The sequence below is a fragment of the Battus philenor genome, unplaced genomic scaffold (assembly GCF_028537555.1).
Source record: "Battus philenor isolate CCGP_79_NKW_IND1 unplaced genomic scaffold, ilBatPhil1.0.hap1 SCAF_3, whole genome shotgun sequence".
NCBI classification, from domain to species: Eukaryota; Metazoa; Arthropoda; class Insecta; order Lepidoptera; family Papilionidae; genus Battus; species Battus philenor.
Window position 1 is genome coordinate 5,271,124 of NW_027181693.1, and position 17,242 is coordinate 5,288,365.

At 31.4% G+C, this 17,242-nt stretch overlaps 1 protein-coding gene across 1 annotated transcript; it reads right to left on the reverse strand.

Annotated features, from left to right (window-relative positions):
• Positions 1-4,479: 4,479 nt before the first annotated feature.
• LOC137926915 (mediator of RNA polymerase II transcription subunit 30-like) lies at positions 4,480-15,543 on the reverse strand. The gene is made up of 7 exons (XM_068770653.1): positions 15,217-15,543; positions 14,669-14,784; positions 13,354-13,420; positions 12,530-12,623; positions 11,190-11,397; positions 5,690-5,821; positions 4,480-5,010 (listed from the first exon to the last, which is right to left on the reverse strand). Exons 1-7 carry the CDS (start codon positions 15,335-15,337, stop codon positions 4,915-4,917), a joined length of 834 nt encoding a protein of 277 aa, XP_068626754.1. The 5' UTR covers positions 15,338-15,543; the 3' UTR covers positions 4,480-4,914.
• Positions 15,544-17,242: the final 1,699 nt, after the last annotated feature.

Sequence of the window (17,242 nt, forward strand, 5' to 3'; positions counted from 1 at the left end):
TTTTGTTCATTTTGTCCTACTTTGTGGAATTTTTCCATGAGATTTAATATTTTTGCGGGGATGTGTTTATTCGCTGTTGGAAAATACTATCAAATGCTTCAGCAGGATTTACAACATAATATTAGACCGCATCACAAATCGACACTTAGACGGCAAGAAGATGCCGTGAGAGAATCGATTCGGCCGATAAATATTTAACAATTTTTATTACTTTTCCTCAATAAATAGTTATTAACATGAAGATTTACAAATATCAGCAAAATAAATTACGAATAACAGCAAATTACATTAATATTAGACTTAAGACTCAAAGTTCAATGATCCTTACTCGGTCTAGTGCCTTTAACTTGTATTAAGGAACCGGCCTCTTTTGCGATCCTCTCAGGCAAACCAATTCCGCCTGTGGCTAGTTCTAAATAACCTGCGAACCTATCATCTTGTTGTCTTCCTTTCTTGATAAATCGCGATGACCCAGGTCTTAAATTTGTTTAGTTTTGTATTAGTAAATACAATGAGACATATGTGCGATTACTAAAAAGCATTAATGTCAAAAATGTTCAATAGCTAACTACACAAAAATAATTAATTCACATATCAAAATGAATATTAAATTCTGAGACAAGTCTAATAAATAACAAAGGAATTTCAAAGCTGATAACATGGCAAACAACCACGGCTATTTATGTTATTTATTTATTCAATGATGTAGCATTAATTTGTATTTAGTTTTAAATAGACCTACATCTATTTTTACTTTAACTATAATTATAATTCTAATAATAATATGGATCACTAATATAGCAAGCTTCCTGAAATAAAGACAATTTAGTTATTTTTTATTTTAAAGCCCAAACTGTAACTCATAAAATAATCTGCTGTTTAAATATGCCTAATGAAAAGATTAAAATCCGCTGCCACTGATAAAAACTGTTTAACATTCACAATAAATCGACCATGTGAACATACACATATGTACAACCTAAATGTGAACATACATATTATGTGATTTGTTAGTACAAACCGGAATTGCAATTCCTACTTACTTACATTACACAGAAACTGTGTCCCTCTTATATTTCACCAAAATTAACCTATAAACTGCTACAATTTCGACGATAAGAAAATTATAAATTCATTTCTGAACACGGTTTTTTAAACTTACACTAAAGGCATATTAATATATGTCAGAATAAATCACAGGACTATAATATTATTTTATTAAATTATTTAGGCGGTTTATAAACATTTTATACCAATAAAGTCCAGTATTGAATCAGAGAGTTTAAATGCATTTTCTCTCGTTATTTGAAAATTTTTGTCAGTTCGTCTGACGCTAGGAGCGGTTCGTGAATAATAATTTCGAGATATTCGCAAGTTGAATGACCCAAGATAAAAAGGGAAACGGGCTGAACAAGCAGACGGTCTATCCCATTATCTATTAGCAAATTTACGACGCAAGTTGCACTGCAGTGCGAGTGTGTCGTCTCTGCGAGACGACTGACCCCGCGCGATCTACAAGATATCAGTTACGACTAATCTTTATTAAACGGAAGATTTTACGTTGTATTTAGCAGTAACAAAGACTACGACTAACTTGTCATATTCCTTCTTTCCGGTTTAGTAATTTTTGTAGCAACAAACTCTAAAAGTTAGGAGTAAAACAAAATGCCGCTTGTTGTCAGAAATAGCCACCATCTTAATATAGTCTGTCGCAAAAGAATCTAACACATAATTTTTATTTTACGTTAACCTCAACTTCACCTCAACTTTTTAATTTTGTTAACCCCAATATGATATTAAGCCGAATAGAAACGCATAAATATTTAATTTTCAAACAAAGACTATATTAATAATAAATTAATTTTAACCGATTAAAAGCATTGGTTTTTTTTAACCATTGGTGAAATATTATGTAGAAACTGCAATTGCTACTTTTCCCTTTTACTATAATGTTATGAAATTTCGAACAATCGACATTATCATAATCATCACCAAAATTATGCTTTAAAATCATCACTTCAATAGAGAATGATTATCTATAGGTTTATGTGAATTAAAATTTTACATATAATTAAACGCTTCAAAGAATGTATGCTTATTGCTTTCAATTTGTTTTGTCAATTTGGAAAAGGTGTAAAGCTTCATACTGACATATTCACAGTTCTCCTTTAAAGCTTTTACGTATGAGCAGTCACCCAATGTACATACATAGGCTACGTTTTTTGATTATTTATCTATCTCTTAATTTTGATTGTGACAGCCAGAAAGGAAAAAAACCGAGTCTTTTTTAACATATAAATAAATATAAATCATAGGCAAACCGGTTAAGCAAAGCCGACGTGTTATCCATCACGGATGATTAATTACATGTCTATAATAACCATAAAATTACGTGCCATAGAACCATTAGTTATGTAATGGCAGAAAAAAGAGGAAAAAAAATCCGTGTACGAAATAATTTGCATAAAAATGCAAAATACATAAATTTGCAAATGTTTCTCATTTATTATGTTTTAATGTGTACTGTAGACGTTCTTTGCAATCAATGGTTATAAACGCAATCTTTATAAACACCAAAACGCACATATAGTTTATTATATATGGGCTTTTTTGTTTTAAATATACATATATATAACCTCAATATACTTCTTTATAGAATGACAATAATCAAAAATAGTAATTTATTGTAACATTATTCTATTTATTCAATTCTTACTTTGCAGATTAACCACTAGAATAATAAATCCCTAATATAAAGTAATAACACCTTCAGTCATTTCTGGGAAATAAAAATTGTTTTACACTGCAAGCCGGATAGTGCGTTAAGTTTAACTTATTTGAAATAATACATTGTTACCCAAGATTACGAAAAACCTATTATTGCACAGTACTGGGTTAGCTCGTGTCGCTTTTAAGCTCAAAATAATTAATCATTTCATTATCTACTGTCATAATAAGGATACGATAGAATCTACCGAGGACCGTCGTCCGTATGAAAAGAAATTCTTAGATAAAAAGAAGAAAGCTACAGAAGTCCTGAAACCTGTAACCATATTATTATACCATAATTTTTATTCTCGTTTCATTTAAAATTATTAGAGATTAACATTTTCAATATTATCTGTATTATAATAAAAAAATTACCAGTCTGGCTTCGCAAATAAATTAGAAAATTTGAATTACAATGTACATGCCTTCATAAGAAGTGATAAAGCTAGATCTTTGTTCTCCGTTATTTTATAAAACCGAAAAAAATTTCATCGCATTCTTAAGCACAAGTATAAGTGAAGAACTTTAAAACTTTAATTATAGTGCCTTCGGCGAGTCATTCAGATTCCAAAGGATGGACTTTGGGGGTTGCAATTGTCAAAACTGTCAGGCTACTAATGAATTAGCTTCTTACAGTTATCCAAGTAACTTCTAACATTTTATACTGGTACGTTTCCGCTGAATACAGATCGCTTCCAACGGGTCCTATCGGAAACCTATGGGAGGAGCTTATGTCCAACAGTGGATATCCTATAGCTGAACTGATGTTGATAAGGATTGTTTTCTTAGCAGAAACGAAAAATTGATCACAATATGCGTAAATGAGAAGACGATGTTGAGCGCCGTCGCCGCGAGTGTTGACAGCCGACTGACAAAACGGAGCGGCTGACACTCCCCTCCGTCTCTACCTAAGGTGCGGTACAGCGCTTTCGGTAGCACCAAAATATTATAGTCGGTTACAATCGCATACTATTTCATTGTACGGTGATGCAACTTTTAAAACTAGTTTTGATAAATAATAAAAGCAACCAAAGTTATTCATCTATTTTTTCATTTGTTTTATGGCATCTAACAAAAGTTTGGTTTTATAAAGAAGACGACGGATTGATGTGATCTTAAACTAATGAGATAGCACCCGAGGGATTTACGGGTAGCGTGAACAACGCATGCCCCAGTACGTATCATCTGAATATCACAAGAGCAAAAAATTTCCAACGCAGTAACTAGGGTCCCTCATACCAGCGCGGAAAACGACAATCGAGTGTTGTGAGTGAAACCCCACAAAACTCTTAGAGAGCAGATACCTTAAACATTTAGATTACCCTGGATACAAGCGCATCATAGAACTTCCATCCGTAACGTGAACGAAAAAAATCCGTAACATGAGAAAAATCTTGTCAAGGTAAAGGAAAGACCTATATGAAGCCTTCTTCTTATCAGTGTTATTGGAAACCTATGAATGCTTGTGTCCAGCTCGGTGCATTCTATTGACAAAATGATGATCATGATGAATGGATACTATAAATTTATTCAGACCTGATAACTAACACAATAATGGGTTAATTTGGAGTTTATTATGAAAAAATAAAAAGATTAGAGTTAGAAAACATCTTTATTAATAAACTGTTAATATTATGTTCATGATAATAAACGAGTTTTAGATGCTCTTTTGTGCAGCTACTGCAGAAACATTTTACATTTTAGTCTTCTTCTATCAAAGGACAATTACATAACATTTCTGTTTTATTAAAGACAAATTATATGTTCGACTTTTTTACAATATTCTTCTTCATATTTCTGTATTCAAAAATTATAGGTTTATAAACATCAGGACATTAACGTGCAATTACTGCCGAGCACACTTCATTTTATAAGTATTAAACCTTTATAACAGCCATTTAAAACATTAAAAATTTACATATTTACAAATTTTACTTTCTTATAATTATGACTGTACCAACATTTACAAGTATTTATATGCCGCACTGTTACTATAACCAGAATTCGTATTTACTATATAGTTTCATACATCATAATGTTGACGAATTTTCAAACATCTTGAAAAGGACAAAATCTATGACAAAAATATATAAATTCTCTATAGTTCACATTGGTGTTCACACATATATTAGCCGAAACAATAACTTATGATCTCCTCATTGTTAACATCACATTAATTTCCCAGATAATTGTCCTAAGATTTGTGATCACTTCCTTTAATTGTTTATTTTTTAGTACCACCTGCAACAATAAATAAAGGTTATTTAATAACAAGCAAAAAGCAAAAACACAATAACAAAATTCGTTACTTTTACTTTTACCACGATTTTGTAAGGCAAAGATGCCGACTTTTACCCATTATTAAGATCTACATATTCCTTATAACATGACAAATAGTTAATTGTTATTTTGTGAAGATTTTCATTAACAAATCTTAAAGATGCATAATGCATCATAGAAATATTTAAAGTGAAAAACAGATACAATTTGTCGTCCCTTTCGCACATTTACATCTCTGAATTTCTTTGAAAAAAAATTCTTTCTTTCATACCCCTATGGTCAATTTGAGCTAAATTTGATTCCAGATATGAGATTTATGACCATATGAGTCTAGAACCAAAAATATGTTAGAACATTAGTAACCTAGCATTATAAAGGATTACTAAATTAAAAATTATGTTATTAAATAATTTATGTAAATTTCATTTATTGTACATCAATGAATTTTAATAAAATATTTTTATTTTAATTCATTGGTATACAATAAATGTCCAAACTTTTACCAGGAACAATATATTTCAAATTCATTCTAATTTAATGGGGAAGGCTTATGTCCAAACTATTGGACATAGGCTTTTTCCATTAAATTAGCTAGGGCATTCTACAGCTGAAATGATGATAATCTTAACGAATGTCATACCTGTTCAGTAAGCACTTTGTTTTCTTGTAATGCTTGCTTGTAAGATTCTGTGCTTCGCCTTTCGTCGAGTGTTTTATTATCTGCTTCATCTTTGAGGGGAATAAGACTTTCCATATGAGTATACTCCATGCCCTATGAAAAAAGTTAGAAAATCAAGAGTTATTTCATTCTCTTTTCGGTAATTTATAAAAATCTGCTTAAAAAGAACAAATAAAATCAAGTGACAAACAAACGAAAAGGGTGCAGAATACCAATCATGGATAAGTTATTTTTATTACCATTTCTTTTTAGAAATGAGATACCTGCATTTGACAAAATTTTAAAAACAGTAAATAATGTAATCAGAACTTAACGCACTGAATCATAAAAAACTAATTACAACTGTTGAAGTCGACGGCAATCATCTGTACCTTTTACTTGCTAAAAGTGAGATCGAAAGAGACATAAATTAAGATACATATAGACTAGAGCAAGAGATACATTTTATAAATTTTTTAGCCCGGTATTTCTTACACTTTTTTGGTTCAAAAATCTTTGTATTTCATTTTCATCAGTAGGGTATAAAGGAAGATAAAATGTTCTTATTTCAGTATAAATATTATTTCCACTGTGTATTAAATTATATATTAATCTTACAATGCTTGTAGGAATGGTACAATAAATATTCCCAATAAGAATATTTTTTTGTTAACAGTTAAAAAATGTACATGATGACAATTATGTGTATTACAGCTTTTAAGGTTATATGACAATGAAAAGCTTTACAGCTTTTACACCTATTTCCAATCACCTATATCAATTGATCATTCTGAAATATGTTAGATTAATATATTTTTTGTATGGGAATGTAACTGGCCTCTGGCAGGACAGATAGTGAACAATAAATAATTTTAATTTATAGTAACACTTATTTGAATACAATTTTTATGCATTACATTGTTTAATATTTCTGAAACCATTGATATTTAAATATAGTGTATGATACAATAATTGACAGAAAATAAACTTACATAAATATAGATACACAGAGTATACATTCATTTCTTTAAAGCTTTTATACCTGTCTTTTCTATAATATAAAAATGTATCGCAAAATGCGTTGGTAAGCGCATAACTCAACAACGTCTGGACCAATTGAGCCAATTCTTTTTTTTTAAAAGTTCGTTGAAGTTCAAGGATGGTTTTCACAGCGAGAAAAGTTCGAATAATTGCCGCAGAAACCCTAAAAACAGCCTTTTTATTTTTCCATACAAACGTTTTAAAACTATAACGTAAAGTCAATTTGAGCTTTATCGTTATGAAATAAAGTTCAATGTTGACTAATTAATATCCCTATTTTACGTACATAAAACATTGTGGGTACGGCTTGAAGGATTTGACTCCAAGTCATATAAAATTGTCAATGTCAATTTGACAGTGTAGAAGTGTTGTTTATCTTGGATTTTCAGTGTTTAGTTACCAATAATATTATAGATATGCCTCCTATAAGACGAAGAAATTTAGTTAGAAAAACCCGAAATGCACATACATACCAATCTAATCTTAGTGCACAAGAACGTAACGACCGAAATGAACGTGAAAGAATTCGGATATCACAAACGCGTGAAGCGCGACATTCAACTAATAATCACACAAGTTTGAATCGAGCTGCTTTCAGTTACGATGTGTCAATTGACTACAGTTACTACCAATGTGTTGATATTGGTTCTATAAACTCGATTTGCTCACATTGTAAGGCATTGAAATACAAAAACGAAGCGAATGGATTGTGTTGCACAAATGGTAAAGTGAAATTGATACCATTGGGTCCACCATCAGAGTCATTGTACTCATTAGTTTCAGGAATAGGACAAGATTCCATACACTTTTTGACAAATATCCAACAATATAACAATTGCTTTCAAATGACTTCATTTGGGGCAACAAATGTAGTTCGGGAAAATTTTATGCCAACTTTTAAGGTGTGTATTATAGCAGTTGATCATAATTATTTTAGTGAACAATATTTTCTGTCAAACAAGACAAGATGAGTCATCACTTAGTCTTCATATTATTTGGTGTTTCAGTTTTAGTGACACTTTCTTTATTTTGGAACCCAATATAATTATTTAATGATAGATATTAGTTACAACTAAATATTATATATTAAGGTATCTAAGGATATGAAATATTGTTTAGTGATTAGGAGACAGATATAATTTTTAGAAATAAATATTATTTAAGTTTAATATAATCCATAAATCTGTACCCCACATTGCTTATTTATTTTATTGTGTTTGGTACAAACATAATATTATTTTTATTTATAGATACAGGGCCAAATATATCACAAAGGTTCACTACTACCAGTGTCAGGTAGCGACTACAAATTCCTGCAATTTTTTTTTATGGGCAATTCACCACAAGAAATTAATCTGCGTTGTGCGCATAACAATTTAGTAAAGAGGTCTATTATAGAACAATTACAAACTTTATTTCATGAACGCAATCAATTGATTATATTGTTTAAAACTGCACTGAATCTGATGCCATCTGATAATCACAAAATTGTCATAAAAGCTGATAAAACACCTGCAGGTCAACATGCAAGACCAAATGATAATAAAGAGATAAGGCCAAATGAAGTTGATGCAGTGATATCAGCTGAAATCCCAAATGTACAAGTAGATCCTGGATTGCATGAGGTAGTTATCAAAAACATGATACATGGTCCCTGTGGAACTTTTAATCCAAATTCACCATGTATGATGGATGGTAAATGTTCCAAACGATATCCACCGACATTAATATCGGAAACAATTACTGGTAATGATGGTTATCCCCTGTATCGTCGCTGATCGACAGCGGACAATGGAAGATGAACAATTGTCAAATTAATTCAACAAGATATTGAAATAGATAATCGTTGGATTGTTCCATATTCGCCGATTTTATCAAAGCACACATCAATGTTGAATCTTGCCATTCAGTGAAATCTATTAAATACATTTGCAAATATGTAACCAAAGGGAGTGATATGGCTGTGATTGGAATTGGAGCAGAGATTTACAATAATGAAGTTACCCAATACCAAATGAGCCACTATGTTAATAGTAATGAAGCAGTTATTAATCAGCGAATATTTTCTTTTCCAATTCATAAAAGACACCCTACTGTTGTTCACTTAGCTGTGTATCTAGAAAATGGACAATGAGTGTATTTTACAGAACAAAATGCAGTACACAGAGCTGCTCAGCCACCAACTACAACAGTAACAAGTTTTTTTAAGACATGCAAAAACGATGATTTTGCACAAACATTGCTATATTCAAAAATGCCAAAATGCATTATACATGGAATCAAGGAAAACCAGTTCCAGCATACCCAGATGTGTATCCCACCGATGCAATTGGTCGAATTTATTCAGTACATCCAAGCAATGATGAATGTTTTTATTTATGACTACTATTAGTCAATGTACGTGGCCCAACATCTTTCCAACAATTACAAACTGTTGATGGTGAATTGTGTTGATCTTACAGAGAAGCCTGTCAACGTTCGCAATTGCTAGAAAATAACGCTTATTGGGATCAAACTCTCGATGATGCTGTAATATCATCACACGCTCATCAAATACGAACATTGTTTTCTAGAATCATAACTACATGCTTCCCATCAAACCCAATTGATTTGTGGATCAAGTACAAAGATTATATGTGTAATGATATTTTGAATCAAATATGGAATAGAATGGGAAATTCAAATATACAAATCAATGAAGAAATTTACAATGAAGCATTGATTTCAATTGATGACATGTTCTTGATGATGTCAAACAAACTATTAATTCAATTAGCTGACCGCGCCCAATCGTCCATTGCATGATGCTTTTAACCAAGAGTTGCATAGAGTAAAACTATATGATCTCAACACTTTGAAAGAATTAATTCAAACAAATCTTCCACTGTTGAATGAACAACAAAGGTATGTGTTTGATACTCTTATGAAAGTAAAAAATGATGGAACTGGAGGGATTTACTTCTTAGATGCACCTGGTGGTACAGAAAAAACCTTTTTGATTTCATTAGTATTAGCAAGAATTAGCTCACAAAATAAAATTGCACTTGCACTCGCTTCGTCGGGAATCGCAGCAACTTTGCTTGAAAGTGGTCAAACAGCCCATTCAGCACTAAAATTGTCATTAAATATGCAAAGTAATAACTCCAACCTGCAACAAAGGTTTGGCAGCAATGTAAATTGATTGTTTGGGATGAATGCACAATGGCACATAAAAAATCTTTGGAGGCTTTAGACAGAACCTTAAAAGATCTATAGAGCAATCATAATCGATTCCAGTGATTCCACGGTCAATGCCAGCTGATGAACTCAATGCATGTCTAAAGTCCTCCAATTTGTGGAAACATGTCAAAGTACTTTATTTAAACAAGAATATATGTGTCGAGTTGCAAAATGACCAATTTGGAAATATATTCTCTAAACAACTCATTTACATTGGTAATGGCAAATTTCATATAGACGTCTTGAATGGCTGCATTAACTTTCCTGAAAGTTTTTGTCAGTTAACTCAATCAAAAGAAGAACTTATTCAGGTGTTTCCGGATCTTTCTCAAAATTACAGAAACCATAATTGGTTGAGGGAACGATCTTTATTGGCTACAAAAAACATTAATGTAAATGAATTAAATTTCACAATTCAAGTTCAAATTATAGGTGAATTGAGGATATATAAATCAGTTGATTTGGCTACTAACGAAGATGATGTAGTCAACTATCCACCGGAATTTTTCTTGCTGGAATTGCCAGGATTGCCACCTCATAATCATCAATTAAAGGTTGGTTCGGTAGTTTTAATGTTGCGAAATATCAACCAACCTTGCTTTGCAACGGCACACAGTAATAAAAAAATTACTAAACAATGTGATAGAAGCAACTATACTGAAAGGAAAATATAAAAGAGATGTTCTTATACCGCGCATCCCAACGATTCCGACTGATGTGCTATTTGAGTTTAAACGACTACAGTTTCCAGTGTGGCTTGCTTTTGCTATGACCATAAACAAGTCCCAGGGGCAATCATTGTTTGTGGTATTAATCTGGAAAACCTATGTTTCTCACATGGTCAATTGTATGTTACCTATTCCCGTGTTGGAAAACCATCAGATTTGTTTGTCTATGCGCCAGGTAATCAAACAAAAAACATTGTGTATCAAAAAGCGCTACAATGAAAATAAAACTGATTTTTGTTAATAATTATGATTCACATAAACAATAAAGCGATTACTCACTTTTATGTGCTTATATCTGTTTTATTTAATTATTTTTTTTATCGACAACACCCTATCACCAGGGTGACGGTTATGTTCAGGAGAATTTTTTGCTCTGACTATAAAATAGGTAGGAACAAAAAACTGCCACATTACAAATCTTTTTGACAGAACGAAGTCTGTAGGGTCAGCTAGTTGTCAATAATACTATGTATCAATATTTAAAATTATTATACCTGACAGGTTTCATTACACTTTTCATAGATCAGACGCAGTCTTTTAAATAGCAAGCGTATGGTACGCAGTTGCTCCTGCGTTTTAGCCTTTTTATCATTGCTCGCATTTTCTCCATGTTGAGTTCCATTTGGCGGCTGAATTGCTTTTAACGTTTGGAAAACATCTTGAGTCCTGCTTACGATATCTTGAACGGTTTCTTGTCCAAACCTTAAATAAAAACAGCCCGTTTAAATAAAACGAATTATAAAACAAGTAGATATAACAATGTTTTTTTAATGAAACCAACTGCATAGACATTGCAATAATTTGAGACATCCAAATGACTGGAACATACCCGAACTGGCACAATAAGAGTACACAAAAAAGGTAAATTTTTTTACAAGTTTTTTTACATCTTGAGAACTTGTTTTTATTAACGTTTATGTACACTCGTATCAACAACATACTTTAAAAATTTCACACTTTTCAAGTGCGGTGACAGGTTATATGGTTCTTTTCATAATTTTATAACTTTTCAAAAATAAATATTTTTCAACTAAATTTATTATTATTTTTAGTAATTTGAGCAGAGATAATTATTTGGTAAAAAATTAGTCAAAAAAATAGTTTTTTTGTGTTCCCTTAATTGTGCCAGTGTGTGTATATATGTAAACATCATGACAAAACTGTATTTAATTAAAACAATTACTGAAGTATTATGATTATTTGTAGTCAGTTTACAGTGTCCCTTTAATCAACGCCAAACCAAAGGTTAAAATAGGAAGGCTAACCTCCTAAAATGGTTTAAAAAACATTTGTTGTGTGTTTTCATAATTACTGCCATTAAATAAGATGATGCACTGCAATAATGATTATGCACCCTTAGATGTTTCTATAATTACATAGCCTTCATTATTATATCACATAGCTATCTCCTAATTATCTGAGAGGACCTTCTGCACACTGTGGAGTTTTTTTTATAAGGATATCAAGTGTTTCGATTCAATGCTTCTGATCCGCAAAGCCCGAGTATGGAATGATCTACTGGCTTCCTTATTTCTCAAGAATTATAACCAAAGCCTTTTCACTGTCTGATTGAATAGGTACCTGCATTGCGAGTCGAGTCTGCATGCTTCATCTTCAACCACATGGTCGCTTTCCATCAAGCGAGTTGGTGGTTAAATGAGGATAAGAAAGCGTTCAAAAAAACCAAGGGAACCAGAGGCGTCCTATGTTTGAAATGCTGATAATGTCATTATATGGCAGCTACAATTGATAATAGTTTCTATCAAATTCGCCTCTTCTGCCATTATTCCCTTGACATGCATAAATGATCACATAAATGTTTTTAAATGCATACTTGCATAAAGAAGCAGTGTTGAACTCTTTATTTTGTGGCGGAGGTGCTGATGGAGGGGCGGCCGCAGCAGTAGCGACAGGTCCAGATTGCATACCTATAATATTAATTCTGAAGATTATACTTGTTGAACCACAACAACATCAAAAAATCAACCATACCTTTAGAACTATACAATGTTTTACATGGTTATAGAAAATGAACTTTCATATGCATCTCATAATCCAAGATAACATTTAAATATTTTGCCCAATAAATCATCTCTAAACTTAAAATATGTAATGACATTGAAACCAACCAAATGCGAAATCATACAACCAACAATTTCATAAGTTAGTACCTGGATTAAAATCATGGGAAGCTGCAGGAGGAGACAATTATAAAGTAATTTTTAATATTCGTAATATTTAAGAATATTATTATAAGCTGATACCAAAGGTAAAGCAGTTTTTAAAACAACTGAAAACAGTTCCGACAACAGTTTAGTACAAATTATCTGAATAATAAAAACTATGATCGAAAGAAAACATAAAAGCGTAATATATGAAAAAAAATCATGTTTCAATTCTATATTTCTAAAACCAAAATATAGTAATCATTCTGAAAACTTTCTCCTGTATGTTATACTGTACATAATGTCAAAAAAAAACTTAAAATTTCCTTTATTACTTAAATAATTAACATACCTGTAGGAATATTTTCATCTAAATTTTTTACAAATTAATGACTTAAAAAAAGTTGATATCAGGTAATATTTTTTTTTATATTTACTAATTTAATGTATTCACCGTTACTTAGAAAAAAATGTTAAATTAACCCAGTATTACCTGGTTGTTGAACTACTTGCGGACCCATTCCAGAACCAGGACCAGCTCCAACACCCACACCCATTCCCTAAAATATATTCATAAATATCAGGTAAATAAAACAGTATTTTGAATTTCACATTTATTTATGTTAATACTCGCTTATATATTTTTGAAGATATTGTAGCTTATGTCTTAAAATAATGAGTTTATTATATTAATGTAAGCCAACATTTTGTACAATAAATCTCTGTAAGACACAATGCTATTGTTGTTACTCACAAATCAAAATATAACACAGGTGGAGATCTAGCAATTCACTAATCACATCAAACATGAATACATTAAAATTAACATACTATTTTTCATGTATTTAATATATAAGCTGTAAATACATAAAACCTGTAAATACATAAAGGTTTAAAAAGTGCGTCACAAATCAATGCCAAGACAAATTCGGGTGTCAAGTCTGACATTAAAAATATTCCTTTGACTATTATTTTTTTTTCCAATTTACTTGAATAGAAAAAGTCCTATTTTCAATTATTATATTAATTATTTTTGTCCTATGTCTTAAAGAAAATTAGAAAGGTATGGATCATTGGCTGCATAAAATTCATTTTCGATTGTTAACAAAAAACTTTCATAAAGTATGTTATGAAATTTAAGATTATTAAAAATAATGTTTGATCTCAATTTAAGATGGAAAATATGCAATAATCTTTGAAACCATCTTAGTTTTCGAAACCTCAAAATTGAAATACAAAACACACACAACAAATATACCTGTAGAAAAGTGGTGCATGCACAGATCAATCCATAATTCATCACTACTATACATTTTTGTAAAGAAATAAAAGAAAAGCCTTGCAGCAAACACTTAACCAATGTGTATCATTTGTAGGTTTAAAATTTTGTCCATTGAAAAGTAAAGGATATGTATTCAAAAGTACTTCTCAAAAAATAGATGTTAATTTAAAAATAAACAATAATTGGTGAGAAATAGTTGAAAATATTAAATAACCTGGTTTATGGTTATACAGGGCATTTGTAATGGTCCTCTGAGGATGCCATAATAAAATTATAATCTTCCATAGTTAACAAAAAAAAATTATACAAGACATAGATAATTTAATTACATTTCTGGGGTCAACCACCTACTAACCTAATTACAGTTTGAGGTTGATTAATGGGCCATTTTTACACAGCTATGTACTAACATCCACTTTATGAAATATACAAAAATGTTATAAAAATATAAAAAAAATGTATGTTTACAAATGCCAAGAAAGGTCAAAATAAGGTGATTTTTTAATAATACTGTAAGAACTCTTACTTGAGGACCCATTGCCATATTTCCCATTTGGTTTTGCATTGCTGCTCCATATGGAGGGACCATTTGATTTCCTATGCCGACCATACCAGCATTACCCATAGGACCAGCCATTACACCTGAAATTTTTATTTAATATATTGTTATTAAATTTACAATTGCAAAGTTTCCAAACATGTAATAAACTAATTTAAATTATGTAATTAATAAGTTTACAAAAAATACAGTTTATATGTGTTTTAAGCCCCTTGACCAACAGCAAATAAAAGTTGATAGAGTGCCCTCATCCTATAGAAAATCAAAGGTACTACTTCCACATCAACAAATGCTACTTTTTCAGGTTACTTTTTAAGTAAGGACTTTTTTACTGGATAACTTTATTATTAAAAGATGCACCCATGTTTTGAGTAAAATTAAGCAGATGGACAGTAAAATGAAGGAAAAAAATAAAATGGATTTGTTTACAGAATATCAATATCAAAGTAATGAGGCAAGTAAGCCTCAATCTTCATATAAAACATAATGGAATACTAAAATCAAAAATCATCTACCTGTTAACTGGTTAGGCATTTGTGGGATTTGGCCATTCATAGCACTGCCTACATATCCAGACCTCATAGCCCCTGCATTCCCCTGAAAATTGCCAGGAAACTGATGTCCTTGCCCTGCCATTTCGTGGTATTAAACAATAAAGCGTTGACGGCAAGTATATTTTTAACAGGTTATCCAGAGGCTAACATGAATGACAATATAATTAAAACGTTTAAGTTACAAACAACATAAAGTTTGTAAATTTAAACAAAAAAGCTTTGGTCTTTATTGTGTTAAATAATAAACAAAACTAAAAGTTTGTGTTAAAGTAAGCAAAACAAACAACAGTGATGATAACGACCAAAGACAAGATAATTGACAGATGAAATTTGACAGCGACGTTTATTTTATAAAGAATAGACTTTTCCACGAGATAATATCCCCTACCTAAGTTACATTGAGTTCTTAAAGTACTAATTAAAAAGATTTGTTTTATTTTACATAATTATTATGTAAATACTTACTTACTATAATTAGTTGCAAATGTCAGTTTTCATTTAATTTTTTTTTCATGTTTTTTTAGTTACATGCTGGTATTATTATAACGGATCAGATGCAATTTATAAGAAATGAAGGAGCTAAGCATTATATATGATTATAATTGGATAGAAGTATGTTAAATTTGAAAATTTGAAAAGAAATACTATCGGTATAGTTATATTGCTTAGGAAATGGACCGTCAGTGATGAATCGGGAGCAGACGCCATGTCTGTCATAGTCCTTTAACCCTTAATTAGGCGCATGGGGTCAGGGCCACTTGAAATTCAAAAAATAATGGCTTACAGTCTTCAGAGCGTACTAACGCTCTTTCTAGCTTCCTCAATCCTCCCGGGGTATGCGAATTAGTCGCATCCAGAACATTAACTCGTGTGCACACATCGCTGTCCTTTAGAGAGCTGACCCCATGCGGCCAGTTCGTTCCATTTTTTGGCGAAGGTAAGTTTTAACTTTACTGATTTTTTTGTGTTTATATAGTATATTGTTTTCTATTTATCTTTGTATGTGTGTATTTTGATACGGTATAATTTCTTTATGTATTTTTGAGTTTTTTTCTATGCTTTTTCTTTTTTTTTTTTTAATTGAAATGCCTAACGACAAACAAGTATTGCAACGGCTGGATGAAGTGCTTGATGAAGAGCAAGATGTCGCTGGTTCGGATTCGAAAGACGAAACTTTAAACGATGCTGTCATTGATAGTGCTCATAATTCAGAAAGCGAAATTGAGGAGTCTGAACGTATCCAAGACATCCCTGTATCAACGGAAGATAATTATTTTTAATCTCGACATACACAGAGAAATGGCCCGAAAATGAAATGGTGTGAAGTACCACCATCGAATGCAGTAAAGACTCGAGCACAAAATATTATTTTACATTTATCTGGAGTATAAACATATCTGGCATCAACGCATTTGTCATACACAAAGCGAATACTGAGAAGACTATGACATATACAAGACGGATTTTCTTGAAGAAAAGAGCTGCGGCACTTGTGGAGGATCACCAAAAACGTCGCATACAACTACGTGCTGTATCAGCGACAACAAAAAAACGGCTTCGTGAAGTTTATAATGTGAACAAGGCGGTTTATCAATCGACGGCTAAGCGCAGACGCTGTTCATCATATCCTAGAAAAGACGACGAAAAAGTGCCAACAAAATGTTTCAAGTGTTGTAAATTTATTTGTCAGCAACACTCAAGGACTTACTGCGTCGGATGCAGAACAGAAGATTCCGCTGAAGAGACTGAATAAACTTTATTTTTTAAGTTGATCTCGGCTATGCCAAAAAAATTAGTTTATAGAGAGGTTTACTGTTTTGGTTTTTTTTTCAATATTTTTAATCTCACAGTACTTAAGTATTTGTTTCTTAAAGTTGAGTATATTAATTACTATAGAAATCCATTAAGTTTTATTCCTTTTTGATACTCCTTTCCCAATTTTTTATTGGGGTCATTTAAGACCCCAATAAAAAAAAAATTGTTTTCT

Coding starts and splice junctions, on each gene's coding strand:
- LOC137926915 (XM_068770653.1), bottom strand. CDS start 15,337: ATGGCAGGGCAAGGACATCAGTTTCCTGGCAATTTTCAGGGGAATGCA. Junction 14,785..15,216: donor AATGCCTAACCAGTTAACAG/GTAGATGATTTT, acceptor TAAAAATTTCAG/GTGTAATGGCTGGTCCTATG. Junction 13,421..14,668: donor ATATGGCAATGGGTCCTCAA/GTAAGAGTTCTT, acceptor AATATATTTTAG/GGAATGGGTGTGGGTGTTGG.